Source organism: Temnothorax longispinosus, chromosome 6, assembly GCF_030848805.1.
Source record: "Temnothorax longispinosus isolate EJ_2023e chromosome 6, Tlon_JGU_v1, whole genome shotgun sequence".
Classification (NCBI taxonomy): domain Eukaryota; kingdom Metazoa; phylum Arthropoda; class Insecta; order Hymenoptera; family Formicidae; genus Temnothorax; species Temnothorax longispinosus.
This window is the reverse complement of record NC_092363.1, coordinates 20,036,495-20,055,114: the sequence shown is the minus strand read 5'-3', so window position 1 is coordinate 20,055,114 and position 18,620 is coordinate 20,036,495. Positions and strand designations below refer to the sequence as shown.

At 33.8% G+C, this 18,620-nt stretch overlaps 1 protein-coding gene across 1 annotated transcript; it reads right to left on the bottom strand.

Annotated features, from left to right (window-relative positions):
• Positions 1-4,146: 4,146 nt before the first annotated feature.
• LOC139814568 (sodium- and chloride-dependent GABA transporter 1) lies at positions 4,147-16,936 on the bottom strand. The gene is made up of 11 exons (XM_071780907.1): positions 16,566-16,936; positions 12,681-12,983; positions 11,857-11,991; positions 11,631-11,759; positions 11,276-11,408; positions 10,172-10,543; positions 9,582-9,798; positions 8,750-8,902; positions 8,439-8,642; positions 8,126-8,296; positions 4,147-7,970 (listed from the first exon to the last, which is right to left on the bottom strand). The coding sequence occupies exons 2-11, from the start codon at positions 12,976-12,978 to the stop codon at positions 7,833-7,835; spliced, it is 1,950 nt and encodes a 649-aa protein (XP_071637008.1). The 5' UTR covers positions 12,979-12,983; positions 16,566-16,936; the 3' UTR covers positions 4,147-7,832.
• Between the last annotated feature and the right edge of the window lie 1,684 nt (positions 16,937-18,620).

The following is an 18,620-nucleotide window of genomic DNA, read 5'->3' as shown; positions in this document are numbered from 1 at the left end:
TTATGAGAGATTATTTAATTCTTTTCAATACATATTTTTCCATTAACGTTAATTGTATCGAATCTTACTTATGAAAAAACAGTAATGAAGTCAACGTAAATATAATAGTTGTTTATGAACTACATTAAAAAAAATAAAAAATGAAAGAAAATAAAAAAAGACTTGTACAAGAGTAAAAAAGAGAGAAAGTGTAAAAATTAGTACGAAATAGTTACAAACGAGTAATTTTATTTTTTAATTTCTTCAGAGAACATTACGACGTTTTAAAGACGTTTTAAAGACGTTTTTAAAAGACATCTTATATTTTTATAAAACATTTTATAAAACTATCAGAGAGACGTCGTTATGACATCTTTAAGACTTCTTATGATCCGACTTATGACATCTTTGAAGCATCTTATAGACGTCTTATTTTAATTAATTTAAACCACTTTTAGACATTGTAAAATAAAAATTAATAATACGGAAACGCGTTAACAAGAAGAAAATGTTGTGCGAAAGAGGAGCTACTGTTGCTTGATAAATCTCGTATATCAATATAAATAACTTTATACATATTTTATAATCATTAATTTTATAATTAGTATATAAATAATGTAATATTTACATAACTTTGATAACAATCTATATATTACAACAGAAATTGGGTTTTATCGTTACAATTTAGAAACAGTCGCCTTGATATTTTCGTATATCTTAATTTTTGATTCTATATAAGTAATTCCAAAATTTGCTATTAAAGTATTGTGTCATGCTTTTTTATTTTATACAAATTGTCTTTAGTTTATAAATAGATATAGATGTAATAAATAATATATTTTACGTCTATATTCCACATCTATATGTAAATTTTTATTAAGTTGTGTAAGAAAACGATCTTTTATTACCAAAATACGGAGCAATCAGAAAAATGCTTTTAGACGGATAATTGAATTATTGATTGTGCTACGTATTGCGTGATTCTTCTTCAGTTCTCATTCTCGACACATCGGTATCTCTGCGACTTAATATGGACAATGCTTCATAAATTACTCTCACTTTCACAAAGTAGATTATAGTCTGTCCCAACACATTTCTTATGATGAAGATTAACTAAACGTTTTCTGAATAAAGTATTACGTTATTGGTATAACATACTAATGCATAGATATATATTTAATTGTGTCACAGATATATTTAGATCATTATTGTTAAACTATTAGAAAAATTATGAAATAATTTTATGAAATTATTCCGGCGGAGGATCGGTGGAGTGGACGCAGGCCAGCGGAAGGTTGGCGGAGGATCGGTGAAGTGGACGCCGGCCGGCGGAGGGTTGGCGGAAGATCGGTAGAGTAAACGCAGGCCGGTGGTCGGATATTGGAGTATATCTTATATATTTACGAACTCTCTAAATCTAAATCAGTGAATAGTACTGCTGAATCAGTGACTATTCATTGATTCAGATTTAGAGAAGAAAAGAATTAATACTCTTTTCTGAGATCACTGCACTAGAATTGCAATAGAATCTGATCAGCACACGAAATACAAGTCGGAGGCGAGGAGAATGGAAAGCAAGGTGCAGCTTGCTATTCTTTCGTGGTACAAATGTAACACGATAGCATATCGTGCTGTCTTTTACCCCGTTTTCCGATAGCTAAACTTAGTGGATCGGTTATAATGGATATGGAGCACGAAGAGCATTAGCCATTTACGGTAGTCGAAAACAGTGATAAATCGCTATTTTTGTGTCGCGCTACGTAACTATGTCCGACAAAAATAATTTTATTTGCAATGTTTGTAATAACGCAACAAACATGTATAGCAGGTTCTATTTTATGCTCTAAATTAAGAATTAAATGAGCTGTAAATTAATTAAATGTCAGTGACCTAATTGTATAAATAAATATACTGACATGTATTTTAATTATTAAAAAACTGTATTATAATTACGGTTTTTTTTTAATTTATATGCAAAAGTTAAATATACATATAATTAGACGTGCTTTAATTTTTTATTTGTGCTTCATGCAGCTGTCTTGATGCAAGTGCAACACTAATAGTGTATTTTAAAGATTAATTAAAGTGAGAAAATCTTAACACGAAGATGTTATTTGAGAATATAATAATGTTTCTTGTTATAATTGCGATCAATTAAGCAAAACAGTAAATAGTATGTTGTATAAAATTTGCGCGCTCAAACTCGGAATTATATTGATTTAAAAAAGTATATAATTTTATTTAAGAAAAAGTGCAATTTTTACTTGCAAAAGCATTGGTGTATTGTTCGAAAAAAATCATGGATGTTGTAGATTGTACTAAACAGTGAAAATATTTTCTTTGCCACATTTTTATCTTGATTTAAAATTGAGCTATAATCTAATCAAGTTATTAGAATCACGCTATATATACGTACGTACCGAATTCTCATTTATTATTGATTTTCACAACTCAAGTGATATTGATTTTCTCTGCTGGACTAATTTTATCCCCGACATTTTCGCTGTAGAATCTTTCAACTTAATTAATTTTCCGAAATATGGTGTATAAAAATACAAAAATACAAATATAATTTATATGTGGAAAAAATTGACTGCGTTCCTCTTTTACTCTCTCATATTTTACCGTTGAAATAATAAGCTAAATTAAGAAAAAACGCTCTAGTTTTGCTTCACTCTCTTATCAATTCTGGTTAGTGAAAAATGATGCAAAGAGTAGAACGTCCCTTATGCGCCAACTTCCAGACTTGAGCAATTTTTTTTAGGTCGTCCACAGACAAAGTGGTAGGAGAAAATAGGAGTTTATTAGGGAGCAAAATTGAGAGATAAAAGACGTACTTTAGCGTCTCGTTATTTTTTACCGTTGAGAGTTTTACAAATTACAAAATTAAAACATTCTTGTTCTTGTCTTCAGAGACACGACATAGTACAGTTTAACAATGTTTTCTCGAGCGCGGTACATTCTTTTTGCTCGAGAAACGTGTACACAAAACCATATATTTACATACGTCAAAAAGACAAAAAGGAGGGAGGAAATTAAATACCGGTCCAATTTTTTCGCGAGATTATTTGTTCTAGCAAAATTTCTTCGTGCATGGTCGAAAAGCGTTTCGCGCGTATAAAAGTCTTAACGGTGACGCCCATCTACGTAAAAGGGAATGTTTGCCGGCGACCGGGGTAATAGGTGGGCCCCATAGAGAGGATGCGCTAGTACCCTGATAATAGCCCCAGCCGCAAAATAAAAGACCGCGTAACGATCGGGTTTAGTGTGGTAGACCGAGCGACATACACAGGGCCTTCCGCGCTTCCGCTGCCCCGCGTCGTCGTCTTTAGCCGTCGTAAAACACACCGCGGAACGACACGTCGTTTCACGAAATGAGAAAAAAGTCGTGGTTGAAACGCGCATGGCGCGGGGGGATGTTCGGAATACAACGAAACCCCACCCTCTCGCGCGGGAGCCACATGTTGCGAAAGACGGTTCGCTTTTCTATTATGGTGCATCTGTCCTGCGCTTAATTACTAATTAAAATACTTTTGTGATTGTTAATTGAAATGCACCGTCATCGTCTGTGTGGAAAGTTTTGAACCGAATATATTTTTCGACAGCGGTTCTTCTTCAGTGGACAGTTTTTTTTTTTTTTTTGTTAAAAATAACAAATCTCCGACTGAATCGTTTGGTAAAATCCATGTTAATTAAGGATGAAGGAGTCACCGGAAATTCTGTATGTATAATAATATAAATATTTTAACATGTTGTTTTAGTAAACTGTGCATTGCACTTGCTAATGCAACTCTTTATGAAGCGAAATACAGAAGCATTACACAATTACATTCATTACAATCTCTATTACCGTAAAAAATGTTATGTTCACGTTCGTTAATCACGAGTCATCTATGCAGAATTATATACGCATTTCAATTAGGATTTTATTCACCTGTATTTTGGTCAATGCTGATAGTTAATAGATGCTTCTAATCTGCTAACTACGCCTGAAATAATTATTAAACAGATGAACGTACTACGCAAACATCCACAAATGATATACAAACAATATAGTAACAATATAACGTAACAACGTTATACTACATAACTATGGTAACAGGTATTGGATCAGCAGGATGGGAAGTCTTATTTACTGCTGCGGGTACGGATATTGCATCACGATAATTAGGCGTTAATGTTTATTCAAGTACATATATCGATACAATTTTGCCGGAAACGTATGCGTAATGTCACAAATATGTGAAACATCAAATGCGTCAAGCCGGTATACATTCGCAAATAACACATTCTTTTTACTGCAATGTATGTCGCTCGGAAAGTAAATCTAAACGAATTTCGGCCCTCAAATACATGTGACTCGGGTTATACACTATCTGATTTACTAAAAATATATCTAAAAATTCTTACACACCTCGTTCCGGAAGATTTTTACTCTTTTACGCGTTTCCTACGTTTCTTCAATGTAGTGTTCTGAAATGTAGGAAAATGTGGCTCTCAAGATACAAAATACACTATAAACCCGTGTCGACGCAGTCGATAAATCTCGCAGATATGTTAGTAAAAAATTTTGAATAGAAATTATCGAAAATTCTAAAATAAATCCAGGTGATAATTAACATATAGCAATTAAAAGCACATCATCATGAATGAATTTAAATCAATTTACATAAAATTTCAAAAGAAAATTCCGTGATATCATATCAAGATATATTCCATGTAGGTATGTTGAATATTTATTTCTTGAAATAATACAACAAATCTATATCTAGATCTAAACAAAATTTTCTTTGCATTCAGCGAAATTTTATATTCTCCTTAAAATTTGATAAAAATTTGAATAAGAACGTATGTATTTGGCAAAAAAATTTGCAAAATATTTCATGGAATACGTGTTCGAGTATCGTGAACGCAAATAATTCTTTTAATAATTCTGATTATTTATAGTAACAAATAATATAAATGATACAAATAATTCTTTCATGCATCGAACGCGTATGACGAGGAATTAAGGATTTAATCGAAGTTTACGACCAAATTTCAATGAAAGGAAAGCAGGTTTCCCCTTCATTTAATTTCTATTCATAGGAACAATGCTAAACTCCGAATTTTTTTTGATTTTTAAACGATAATATTATACACTGTATAAAACATTCATACAATGTATACATGTATACAGAAATATAATTTATGTAACACATTTAATTCTTCGTAGGAATTTTTCTGGCAACGAATACTTATTCGTTAGAGCCGTGATTAAATTATTCGTGCGGTCGGTAAATACGCTCGACAATAACGAATATGCAGATAATACAGACATTGTCGTGTAAGTAATTGCGAAAATTTATGCTCGTAGCCCCGGTCGTGCCTGCGCACATTGCAACATTGAATACATTTACAGAATACAGTTACACACGGGAAATACGTTATTATACTATCACGCGCTGAACAAATGTTTGCAACGTTACACATATAATTGCAGTGTTGCTCGCGTAATGGGTGTGAAAGAATTTTTTATGTTCGCGTGTCATTGAATAATTTGTTGATTAATAATCAGATGGTCGCGGGATTCGCGCCCGCGGCGCGGCGTGTACAACTATTTTGTTCTAACATCACGATCATTAGCAAGCAGTCGCCGTGTTCAAATCAGTAAAATATGTATCGCAATTGCCGATCTATCAATCGCTAAGCAAAATTACAAATTAATAATGCTATAGATACACGTTGTTCAACGCACAGACCCAACTGGCTTATAATATCGTTCGGTTCTTAGCTTACTATTGGAAGTATTTCGCATCGCAACAGTACGGTACTAAAATAGAAACGAATATCGCGTTAAGCTATCAGCCATTTCTTAGTATTATACAACGTCAACAATTGCAACACTTCGACAAATAGCGTTTTCGCGATTACGAGTATTTTACGGACTAAATAAGAGAAAGTATTCCCAATTAATTAGGCCGGTTAAAAAAGCGCTCTCTCCATTTGTCGTTATTGCTTTTCTATTTCGAATAAATGAGAAATTTTTCAGATAAAAATGTTTTTACGTTGAAAAAATGGTATAAGAATTTAAAAAGAAAGTCATGAGTAATAACAATTTTCTTACTAATAATGATTTTCAAACGATTTTATTACTAAATAATTTTATATTTTATGCTGAATTTTTGCAAGAAGATATACTTTGACGTTTGAATCGATTCGAACAAATTAAAATTCTGATTGCAACTTTGATTTAGAAAATTACCAAGACAACATTTTTTGTGGAATAAAAGTCTCAATTCCTTTCGAATAATTTTATAAATATATAACATATCTTTTTTATATAAAATTTGATTTTAATTTTATAAAATACTGTTAGAGAAGTGTCCCAGACACTAAATATTCTACTGTAATTGATCGCAAGTGCTGATTGTAAATGCAAATGTAATTGATTGCAAATGTTTTCTGTTTAAATTTGAAGCAACAGTTATCACAAAATTCAAAAAATACTTACATCACCGGCGTTAGATATTTTAAAAATAACATTGAGTTTCAAGTAAAAAACGGAAATTTTCTTTAATCCTATACATCGCATCATAAACGCATTATAATGTTTGCTTTAAAAAATGTGTAACTTGAAAAAATCTGAAACTTGTGCCGTCGAAGTTGAATGCAGAGTATAACCTGCTAGAACTTTGTAATAGAAATATTCTGTATCTTGCTACAGTCCAGTTGATTATTGCGACTGGTTGGAATCGAAAATATCTCTTCTCGGTGAACGCGTCTCCATATTTATTACGAATATTAAAAATTATATTTTTACTTCGTTACTTGTACTTCAGATATTGAATATATTTCGTAACTGTGCCAGTATCCTTATTCTATATACGCTATATTCTTATTATATTTTATGTAGTTGCAGCAATTCTCTAACGCGCTCACCAGGAAGAGCCTTCAACTATGTGAACATTCACCAGTGTACTTGGAATAAATCAAAACATAAATTTCTCTTTGCCTTGCAGACCATACTTCAACGTGAGAACCTTCTGTTTCCTCAAACCAGCCGAATTATCAACTAAACGACTTCTCCCTCCGTTAAAAATTCATATACTTATCGCGATATGATCGCGATATAAAAATAGACTTCTTTCAAATTGCCCGTAAATAGCTATCTGAATACTAGCGCGGTTTAATACTATTATTACTTCTAAATATTCCTTCCCGTCCCGTTTCCAATACTTATTATACCCTTTATTGAGTATCTTATCAGCTTGGTCAACACGTACGAGTCTAATTGCGATAACCAAATAATTTTCTTCTCGATTAAAATTCTCTATCTTAAAACATTAACAGCTGGCATAGTATATATGTTAACAAAGAATTTAAATAATTGAATTTCGAACATGTTTTATGAGACAAATATATCCTTATCTTCTTTTTAAAACATTAATCTATTATTAAATTAGTATATAATTATCATATATTATTATATATAATCTCTTTTAAAAAAAGTCTCTTTGAAAATGTCGTTTCTCTTGTAAGCAATAAGAAATTAAATATGACAATGTTAAAATGCTACAGTCAACCAGCTATTAAGGAATTAAGGAGAATCTCTGACATTCTTACCAGAAATACGTCACTAAAGAAATATATTACTGACTTATTATTAAATAAACAATAGTGTAATGATTGCTTAACTGAGCATACCTGTATGAAACTGATTAGTTTGACACGCGTCCATTTTGACACAAATTACTACTGAATGTCCAATTGTGCTGGACCCACTATATATAGATATACATATTTATCTTACTATAAATATTACTTTTAAGATAAGTATAACCTAACAAGTCAGAAGTGATCGCTAACGCTAATCATGTTTGACTCAGGAAACTGTTATTTTTCGTAATTAAGCCCGCGCTGCTCTCCGACATGGGTATCACGGCTGACTTTTCGCCTTTCGGTAACTTTGCGTGCGATTTTATATTCGGTTGTAAACCTTTCAGAATATTCTGAAAAAAGAAGCCATGATGGTAGATTACATCTACAATTCAAATGAAGTTTGCGGCAATAATTATAGCCATTACCGCGAGATTTACACGATTATAGCCCGGGTAGCTTTTTCATCACATGCATATGATTTGCACGCGAATGCGTTCAGATTTACCTCTTTAAATGATCCTGGCGTAATTATGACGTAGAACAACGCATATCCTGGTATCCATAACATAGACGAGAGACTCAAGCATACGCCAACTATTTCTGCCCACGTGGGATACTCGTAGTCGCTGCCATATTTCAGTGGTTTGTATTGCACAATTTGGAATATGAAGATAAACTGCGAAAGTAAGAAAAGAAGCTTTTATTTTTGCTGCACATAATACATAGGAGCTATTCCGCACGAATCAGTTCCCTTTGAAGGGAACAATAAATCTTGATTCGCTATATATAATTGGATGCAAACGTGATATGATACTTACGAGCATGATCACCGGCGCGAGTAAAATCCAGCATATATACCAGAATTTACTTAATCGAATACCCATCATCTGATGCACGCAGTCACAGAACTTCTTCGCCCCGAAAATCCACGATATCGCGATCGTTTGGAAGAAGCACACCCACAGAATAGACATTCCGCTCGCGGAGTAGAAGTCCATCAGTTGGAAAATATAAATTCCCCCCTGAAACAGACGTAATATTTTGATTTCTTTCTTATCGATAAATTGCGCCTGGAATTTTCGGTTGTACATAACGCGTATCGGATAGAAACGTGTTTTCGGATACTAACGTTTGTGACCATCGGAATTCCTAGAGCGAACATTATCAGGCAGATAGCGATGGTGAATTTGATTCTGTGAGGACGAAGGGTATCTGGCCAGTAGTCGACCATGCCGGTTATGAAAGATTCCACGATGCAAAATTCACTGTCGATGCCGAGTATCTGCGTGAAAACGGAATGATTCGTATATAATTTAAGATTTAAATAATGACTCGGTAAAATTCTAGTTTCTCCATATGCTTGACCGTTGCCCCAAAATCTAGATTTAAATTTAACATTTAATACAGCGATACATTTACAGCGTTACATTAACATTGTTATTTAACAGCTATTTAACAGCTACAGAAATGTATTTCTTATTATTATTTATACAATTATTTTAATTTACTATTCGATATTTATTAATCAATCTTGCGCAAAATAGTTATACGAATAATATAATTTGAGTTGGATTAGAAATTGATATTCTTAAGGAAAAAATTGAATAAAGTTTGATTCAAATAATTATACTGAATTTATAAATTGTGAAATTGTCTATAGGAAACTTTTAGAAATTTAATTTATTGTGCAAACATTTAAATTTGCTATTAAATAATTTTTTTTAGAGAAAAATATTTTTTGAAGTACGTTTCTTAAACTTACTTTTTAATTTTGCATTTATATCGTTTCCTATGAACATTTCACAATTTCTGTTAACAAAAAGCAGCGATATTAAGTGACGATGTATCGAGAGAAACTTCCTGCCGAGGGCGACAACATGTTCAAACCCTTTTATAGCGATGCACATGAACAAATATAGACGGCGACAGCCGATTCCGTCGTTGGAATAACAATTTCTTACGAGCAGCATAACGAAGAATATAATGGCCCACAACGAAGCACCGGGTAGCTTCAAAACGACCTCGGGATACGTGAGGAAGACGAGACCAGGTCCGCTCTTGACGACCTCGGACACCTGCGTTTGCTGTTCTTGGGCGATGTGACCCAGTATCGAAAACGTTACGCAACCGGCCAGAAGACATGTCAGGGTGTTGACTACGCAAGTGATTATTGCGTCTCTGCAAGACAAAACTATCTTTTTGAAAGACCCCAGCAGCGACGTCACCGCGTTTAGTGCGTCGTTATAACTACGTCTTTCTTGAATCATAATTTACGAAATAAGAACCAACGAATTCTGAAGTGGCTAAAGTAGCGATTATGTGGATTGTTCGAAAACCACTTGGAGCTGCAAGACCAAATTCAATTCAATTAGGGAAACATATGCTTTTATCATCTTTTTTTTCACACATTGGTGCCTCAACATTCTGACGAAAAATCGATGAATATTATTTAATCGGGCAAGCAAAATCTATTATCAAAATTTTAACGCTGTGGAAGCGAGGACGTCTTGTCGGTGTCCAGCTACGGGTGGAACAGCTGCGCGTCGCTTACCTATAACAATTATGATGGAACTTGTTGTACGAGCCCAGAGCGGGCAGGGCACCGGTGCCGATGCTGTACGCGAAGAAGATCTGGGTAGCACCGTCTATCCACGGTCCGGGATTGAGCAATTCCTCCCATCGTGGCGTCACGTAGTAAAGCAAACCGTCAACGGAACCCTCCAACGTCACCGCTCTTCCCAAAAGAATGAAAAGCACCACGTACGGGAACAAGGCTGAAAACCAGATGATCTTACCGCTCTGATGAAGACCGCGACGGATGATAAAGTAAACGAGCAGCCAGCCGACAATCAGGCAGCCTAGCAGCTCCCACTGGATCTTGCCGATACTCTCGATGCCGGATGTAATGCCGAGGACCCGCTGTCTGAAAGTTCAATGCCGTTTCTTTCCAGTCGGTTCGTATTGTTACATTCGACATAAAGCTGTGATAATTAATATGAAATATTGCAAACGTTATTTTACAGAAAGCGCTTCTAAAAGGAAGGAAATGATGTAAGCTTAAATATCAGATTGTCAATTAAAATTATGCATATTATCCGATTGCACTAACAATGTACACGTGTGAAAATTGCATTTTCACAACGCAATGATTTTTTATTTTGCTTGACTTGTTTCGTAAGATATATCTAATATAATGAAAGTTTTTTTATGATGTTAATTCGATAAATTGCAAATCTGCAATGCACGTGTAAACGCATTCTGCCGGTATTATTATATCATCGATATTTTACATTATGTAATTGCATTTATACACGAGAGAACTCTATACTATGACCTGATTTGAGAAAATCAATGTTGCATTTCTTATAGTTGTTTCATCGCGTAAGTCCCCTAATAACTTTCATCTTACATCAGAGCCTATATGACTCACAAGCACTGCCCAAGGGATATAAATCTGATGCATATATAATACCACTTCCATTTCATTAAACTCAAAGCTTTCGAGCTTGAAAAGTTCCTTTCGAGAGATTACACTTTATTGAAAAAAGATGGAATGAGATTGAGGGTTTTTTCCATCACATTCATTGTGTACACTTTATGTACAGCATTTTATATGTGTTTCATATTTTGTAGCACTTTTTAATGCTTTACTTACTCCCAATATTCTTCTACTGGCGTGGTATGATGATAGGTACTATTTTCAGTGATATTCGAATAGTTTATTTTTCCGTACATACTCTTGTTTTCTTGGTTCGCATCGTAACAATCGTCCGTGTTCCACCAGTTTCCTGAAAATGAAATAATTTATTACATTTTATGGTAAAAAGACGTTATTAGATTCATTCAGAGTTTTATGGTATTATAGTATCTTATATCAATATCGTCTAGAAATAAAAACACGCAATTAAGAACATCAAAATATTTTTAATTATCTTATTTTTTAAGTAATACTATGAAGTACGATACTACATAAATGTTAGCGTTTAATAATTGAAAAATATGTTATTTACCACATCCATTCCAAGGTACTTTCGGTAAATTCACGAATGTGCTTATGAGGTAGAAAAGAGTCCAAGAAATAATTATGCAGTAATATACGTCGAGAAAAAATACAATGGTCATCGTAGCATACCCCACACCTGAAATCCGATAATATATTTGCGATCATTAATTTCTTGTTGACATACCTAGATTATATAATCTTGATGTCGGGAGATATCAAGAAATAATTATTACCTTGCAAAAGAGGACATAATTGTCCTACTAGCGACATTCCGCCAGCTCCAAGATATTGTCCAATGGCGACTTCTTGAAAAAATATAGGGATTCCGCAAAACAGCATTGCAATTCCATAAGTGATCAAGAAAGCGCCTGCGACAAAATTCCAAGGTAAAAAAAAGTTATACTTTTATGGAAATAATAATAATAATTTTTATGTCAGAAATAATCTGTCGCGATCGCGCAATCTTAAGCAACTTTGACTTGTTTTCTTTTCCAATTTTATTTTATTTTAAATAAACATGAAAGAAATTTAGTTAAACAGCGAGATAGTAATTAAACTCGAGAAGACCGCAAACGTTAAATTTTAATGCATGCCATTAAATCATTATGTTAAAGACTGCATGACTTCATAAATTAGAAGGCAATTATAAATGTCGGACGTTATTGAAATCCGATGCTGTCTGTATCCTCGACTTACAGCGGCAAATTTAATTAAAGCACGGAGGAGAAACTTCTAAATAGAACAACAGAGTTCTGTTACTTTATATTAAATACTTAATATTAACACCATTAATTATAAATATTTTCTGTGTTAGCTACGTTAGCAAAATAAATCTTAAAGTGAGAGATCCTTTTAATTAAAAATAAATCTTGTAATTTGTAATAATGAAAAATTTGATAAAATTTGATAAAATATAATACAATTATGAATTTACACGATGATTGAAAATCTTAACATTTGAAGAGCGTTTATAATATATTTATAAATTAATATTATGAATAAAAGTTTTAACATTTGAGAACCGTTTATGTGTAAATCCAGCAGGGTTGACACTTACCACCACCATTTTTATAACACAGATAAGGGAATCGCCAGACGTTTCCCAATCCGACAGAAACGCTTATGCAAGAAAATAGGAAGTCGAGTTTATTGTCCCAGCCGCCGCGTTCGGCATCCTCCTCCCGTTTACCGAGTTCAGTCATTTTACCCTGCGGCGAAGACACCGTCATCTTCGGCACAGCACGAGACGTCTCGCGTTTCTTGTCCGCCACTGATTTGGCCTTGAATTGTATGAAGGTCTGATCAGGATCGACCTGATCCTTCTCCTCGCCCCAGTAATACATTTTTTCCGCCATGGAGCCTGAAACATGTCGAAAGTTGACACTAAGTATCAGAGAAGGAAGCGTTAAACCAGTCCTTGAACGTAATTGGAAGGATGAAACGCAAATTCTTACGACCTTCGTGCGATCGATTATTATGAATTTGTCCTATCTTATAACGCAGTTAAGCTATAATATTCTGCTGGAAAGATACACGCGATGTCTTGCTATAACTTGATAGAATATGAGAAAACTTTACAGTTTCATTCTTTTAATGTTTTTTGAGAAATTAAAAATTGACAAATAAATGAAAAATCGCGAGCATTTATTCTGCGAAAATAATAATCTAATCCTCAAGTAGTTCTATACTTATTAATTCAAGAATATTTAAGCTTTTTCTTGTTTTTTTAAATTTCTTTGAAAATTAAGTTTCAAAACATTTGGGTTTCCTTCTATTTTTTCAAGTTCTATTCTGAAGAAAGACAAGAACGTTTCCTCTTTTTTTACGAGTTTACAAAGTTTTACAAACTTCTTATTGATATCTTTTTGATTCGATTAATTATAAAGATTGCTTCAAAACATGCAGATTTCTTTCTTGAAAGAGAATTAATCTCATTAATGTTAGCAACAATTTAGATTTCCGAGAAAGCAGTAATATAAATGCATATTTGCTCTAACACTGACATTTTGTCATGACCTCTATTGCATTCACAGGAAAAGAGCGATGCACCTAACGGTAAATTTCTCCGCCCACGCTCCGATAAGGTCCGGGCACGCAATTGTACGTAAATTACGAGTGTCGCTCGACGATTGCTTTTCCGATAGCTCTGCTCAGTTTTATTTACCTCGCCGATTTTCCAACATGTTTATAGATAGCGTATATACATATCATAAATATCGTTGACCTTTTCAACAATGTAATGTTGAAACGACGCAATTATACACTAAGAATGAATCATTAATAACAGCGTAAGCTAAAAATGTAAATAATTTCTATATTTACATTAAACATAAAATAATTTCTATATTTACAATATTTATCGAGAACAACAGATATCTCTTGCATCTATTTTTTATTAATGTTTTTATTAAATTTTCATTAAATTTAATATTATTAAAATTGTAGTGCACTCTGAATATTCTTTTGACCATATTTTTATACATATAAAACAGTTTTCTCTTTTACGTTTCTAAGAAAAGAAAACAAATTTGAATTATTCACAGAAAAAAATAAAAGTAATCTTGCAATATTTCTTTTAGAGTCTATATTATTTGCTATTCTTCCTCTATATCTTCTTTAAATAATGTAAAATTAAATTCTCGCGGAGAGAGGATCATTTCCGACAGACTTTTAATATTCAACTTCAAACATTTCTGTAATTGATGCCGCGATTAAACTTTCATAAAAATATACATAGAATTAACCGAATGATAAATTTCTGTCCGCAATGCTGATGGATATCTTTTAGAATCATTTGCGCTCAATATCGCATTAACAGCTGAATTCTCTAATACCGTCGATGAGATTAATTTAAAAAAGAGGCAGAGATAATTATTTAACCAGGTTTGCTTAATTCAGACTCCTCCTGGTCAATTGCCTTGTACTCTTTCTGCAAAAACTTTGCATCGATCCTGGTCGGTGACCAGTGCGGAACCGGTTTCCTATTCAACGTATTCGCGACCATTCGTGCGTATTGTCGTTGTTACACGCGTTGTTTGCAATATCGCCGCGTATTCACTCATTCTCATTCAAGTTCTCCCCTCCTGCCCAGGAATCCTTTCCCTATTTCTTTCACGGTTGTAGTCCGGCTGATTCGGGATCGCCGATGAAGAGGGTGCACGTGCCAAATAGCGTATACACGTGCTACGTGCGTGCGTGTATGTAACCTGCATATGTTTGCGTTTAGATGCGCGCGCGCGCGCAGTTTGCCGTGCGCGCGCTCCACGCGCACGGATGCTGGACGCAAAATCAATATCAAGTTTACATCGCGCGTCTATGTACACACGTGGACTGTGAACCTCGTCGTCGAAAATTCGGACGCGTCGCAACGCCGAGGCCACTGATACCCAATCGGATTGCGATTGCGTCAGAACGTGATTGTACTAGGATCAATCAGGAATGCTTTGAATTAGAGGGTGGAAAAGGGGAGTCACGTAGAAAATAAAAGCGCACATGTTAGACGCAAAAACCCATGAATAATTTGAAGCGAAAGATAAACTTTAAAGCGATATGTGAACGTAAATCAAAAATATATCTTATCTTGTAATTATCAATAACAAAGAGAAATATTAAAATTATTGTGTTTCGTTAAAAGGGATATCTGAATCTTTAATTAAAGTCTTGATATTTTATTTAAAAAAATATTAAAATCATTAAATTCTATACGTTCTCATAGTGCTAACGAAAATATGCTCAACATTTGTTTACCACGTTACTTAATATTTTTCAGCCTTTTTTAATATCGATATCAATATAACAAAAGATATTTTCGATGTTTTTTTAACACAGATTGATAAAGAAGTAGATTTAATGTAACGCGACAAGATTTTAACAAAAAACGATCATATATATAGAGCAAAGAGCATTAAAAGACAGTTAAATAGTATAATTAACCCTCATAGGTCACACTTACGCCACAGCGCATTGGGGTCACACTGGGTCTTTTTTACCCGAGCGATTTTGAAACGCTTGTAACTTCAAGTCTAAGCAAGCTTTTGGGACATGTTTTTTTTTTAAATTCATCGCCAGATTCTCAGAAATACGACTGTTTAGTTTGTTTTGCTCTAAATTTTATCCTTTTTTTTGTATTTTGAAAAATATGAAGACATTTTTTTTTAAAACTGATTTTTTTTCAAACTGTTGTTTCTCCTTTAAAAATTAAAAAAAATAAACTTTATAGGTGGTTGGAGATATACGCATGTGTTGAGTTGGCGTCGGGTAAAATCGACCCAGTGTGACCTGTGAGGGTTAAGAAGAAATAAAAAGAATGTTAAAGCGTAATTTAGTTATTCTCTCAAATATGTTTAAAGTATTTAAAAAATTGCGACTTATAAATTTATTATTACCCGTAGTGTAATGCTACGTCCATTCTTGCCATAATTAACGGACCTTACATGCTATAACGATGCAGCTGCTGCATCATGCGCTTGCCTGTGCGAGGGAAATACTTAATCGTTAAACGAATCGCGTAGGTCGTGTACGAATATAATCTTGATCATTATACGATACGTGTTTATCGATTATCAGATACTTAAATTAGATTTGTTATTGTTAATTACAACGCATTATCAGCATTATCGGCTTAAATACGTAACTTTACGCAATCTCTTTCTGATGTGAGTAAATATAATTATATAATTTATAATAGTATTAATTTATAATAGTATTATTTATAATAGTATTAATTTTTTTACCGCCGCATGTAATTTGCGTCTCAGCCGGTGTGAGAAATTTTTGTTGTTTATTTACACTATTTATTCTAAATTTAAATAGAGATTTAAATCATTCAGACAACAAAACGAATCTTGAAATCTTAGTGTCTCAGTCGTGACAAAGTGCTATGACATTTATGCGATAAAAAATTCTATTTCAATATTATTTTTCGAACTTCGAATTGTCTTACCAAAGGGTGCGCACGGTGTTCCAACGTAGCAGCCGTGACCGTTGATTTTATAGTCTGGTGATAGTCGTAAAATTCAGTATTGCGTATAATCACATCGTACAAGGAAGCAGACGTTAGTTACGCTGCGTAGGACCGTTCACGCCCGACTCCGCTTCGGAGGAGCAAATCCTCTTCCTGAATTTCTTCCGGGGCGGCTTTCCCGACCGGAATCGATCCCGGAGTGACTCACGCGAATTCACTTGTCAAGGGTGACGTTCGGAAAAGCGCACTTTCAGAGCGAATGAGGTTTGTCTGACGTATATATCGTCACGTTGATCACGAATATCTGCGACCTACCCCACAAGAGTTGTAGTTACAGAATAATGCTCCGGTTCAAGATGGGGAATGTTACCCCTTTCGGACGCATGCGCATTTCTGTGCATCCCCCCTAAGCCGGCGAAGCAAAGTGACGGAGTCCTGGGGTCTGGTGGAGGCGGGCAGGACGTTTTACCCGATAAATAATCAAAGGGAGGGTGGCTCGACGCGTACACTGTATTTTATAAAGCTTTTTTTAAGATACTAACGAGAAGATGTGCTAACGAGAAGAACTCTCGTCGCCGTTTAATTTTTTTTCTACACAACTTTTTTTTTCGATGTTTCTCACACACAGTACTTTCTTATAATACTTTTTAATTAATCAAAATTAATTGAACATTTAGGCATATCTTCACGGAGAGAATTTTCTCTAAAAATTTACCCTGAAATCATGGTAGTTGTGGGACAACATGTACCACCAAGAATTTTATGCGAGCTATTAATATCTACCATAATAAAATATATTAATATCTATTACATTAAAATATAAAATATGTTTGATTGATTTTACTAAAAATATATCTAGGAAATTTCAATAATTTTTCAAAAAGACCCCGCAACGGTCATGGGGGGTTTTGGCTCCCAGTCAAATTTGACAATAATGTATAGGATAATGTAGTTCATAACATGCTGATAAAAAGTGTCCATAGGCACCAAGCCCAAAAATGGACAGTTTCCGAGATAAAAGGCATTAAAGAGTGGAAAAATGAGAATTTCAGGTTTCAGCTAATGGCAGTTTGCAACTGGCGGAATGCCATGCTTTCACTAAAACATTTACTTGATTGCTGGATGAATTATACTTATGCACAGTATGCGTGTTCACATAGTCAAGTCAATGATCAAACCATACGTAATATGTCATTGCATCGAATGACATGTATGCAACATATATAGCAAGCAAGAATCATTTACTTATTTAATGTTAATTTTTGCAATGTATGAAAAGTACAATATAATACTACTAAACCGACTTGTGAATTACAGTTATTATTGTACTTTTCATACATTGCAAAAATTAACATTAAATAAGTAAATGATTCTTGCTTGCTATATATGTTGCATACATGTCATTCGATGCAATGACATTATATTACGTATGGTTTGATTATTGACTTGACTATGTGAACACGCATACTGTGCATAAGTATAATTCATCCAGCAATCAAGTAAATGTTTTAGTGAAAGCATGGCATTCAGCCTGTTGCAAACTGCCATTAGCTGAAACCTGAAATTCTCATTTTTCCACTCTTTAATGCCTTTTATCTCGGAAACTGTCCATTTTTGGGCTTGGTGCCTATGGACACTTTTTATCAGCATGTTATGAACTACATTATCCTACATTATTGTCAAATTTGACTGGGAGCCAAAACCCCCCATGACCGTTGCGGGGTCCTTTACCGATCTGCTCGGTGATTTTTCTCACGTTGTCTGTAAAATGTCTTTTGTATATTTTAAAAATTCCTTGGCTGCCAAGTTGTCCCAAGTTTGTAGTGAATTTAAGGGTAAAATATAACAAAAAATTCTCTCCGTGTTGTTATTTACTTGAAAAAATATTATGAAAATGTAGTAAAATTGCATGTAAAATTTTAATATTTAGAACTGTTTGTAAAATATAAAAAGAATAATATATAAAGCAATTTTGTTTATTCTAAACAGACATAGCGGTGAATAGAGTAATATTTTTATTGGAGATCCTAACAT

What these genes read in the sequence shown, in the direction of transcription:
- LOC139814568 (XM_071780907.1), bottom strand. Translation starts at nt 12,978, where the DNA reads ATGGCGGAAAAAATGTATTACTGGGGCGAGGAGAAGGATCAGGTCGAT. An exon ending in TATTCTTCGTTATGCTGCTC is followed by an intron (nt 8,903 to 9,581) that starts GTAAGAAATTGT and finishes GTTTTCACGCAG; the next exon opens with ATACTCGGCATCGACAGTGA. An exon ending in TCGCGCCGGTGATCATGCTC is followed by an intron (nt 8,297 to 8,438) that starts GTAAGTATCATA and finishes TTACTTTCGCAG; the next exon opens with TTTATCTTCATATTCCAAAT.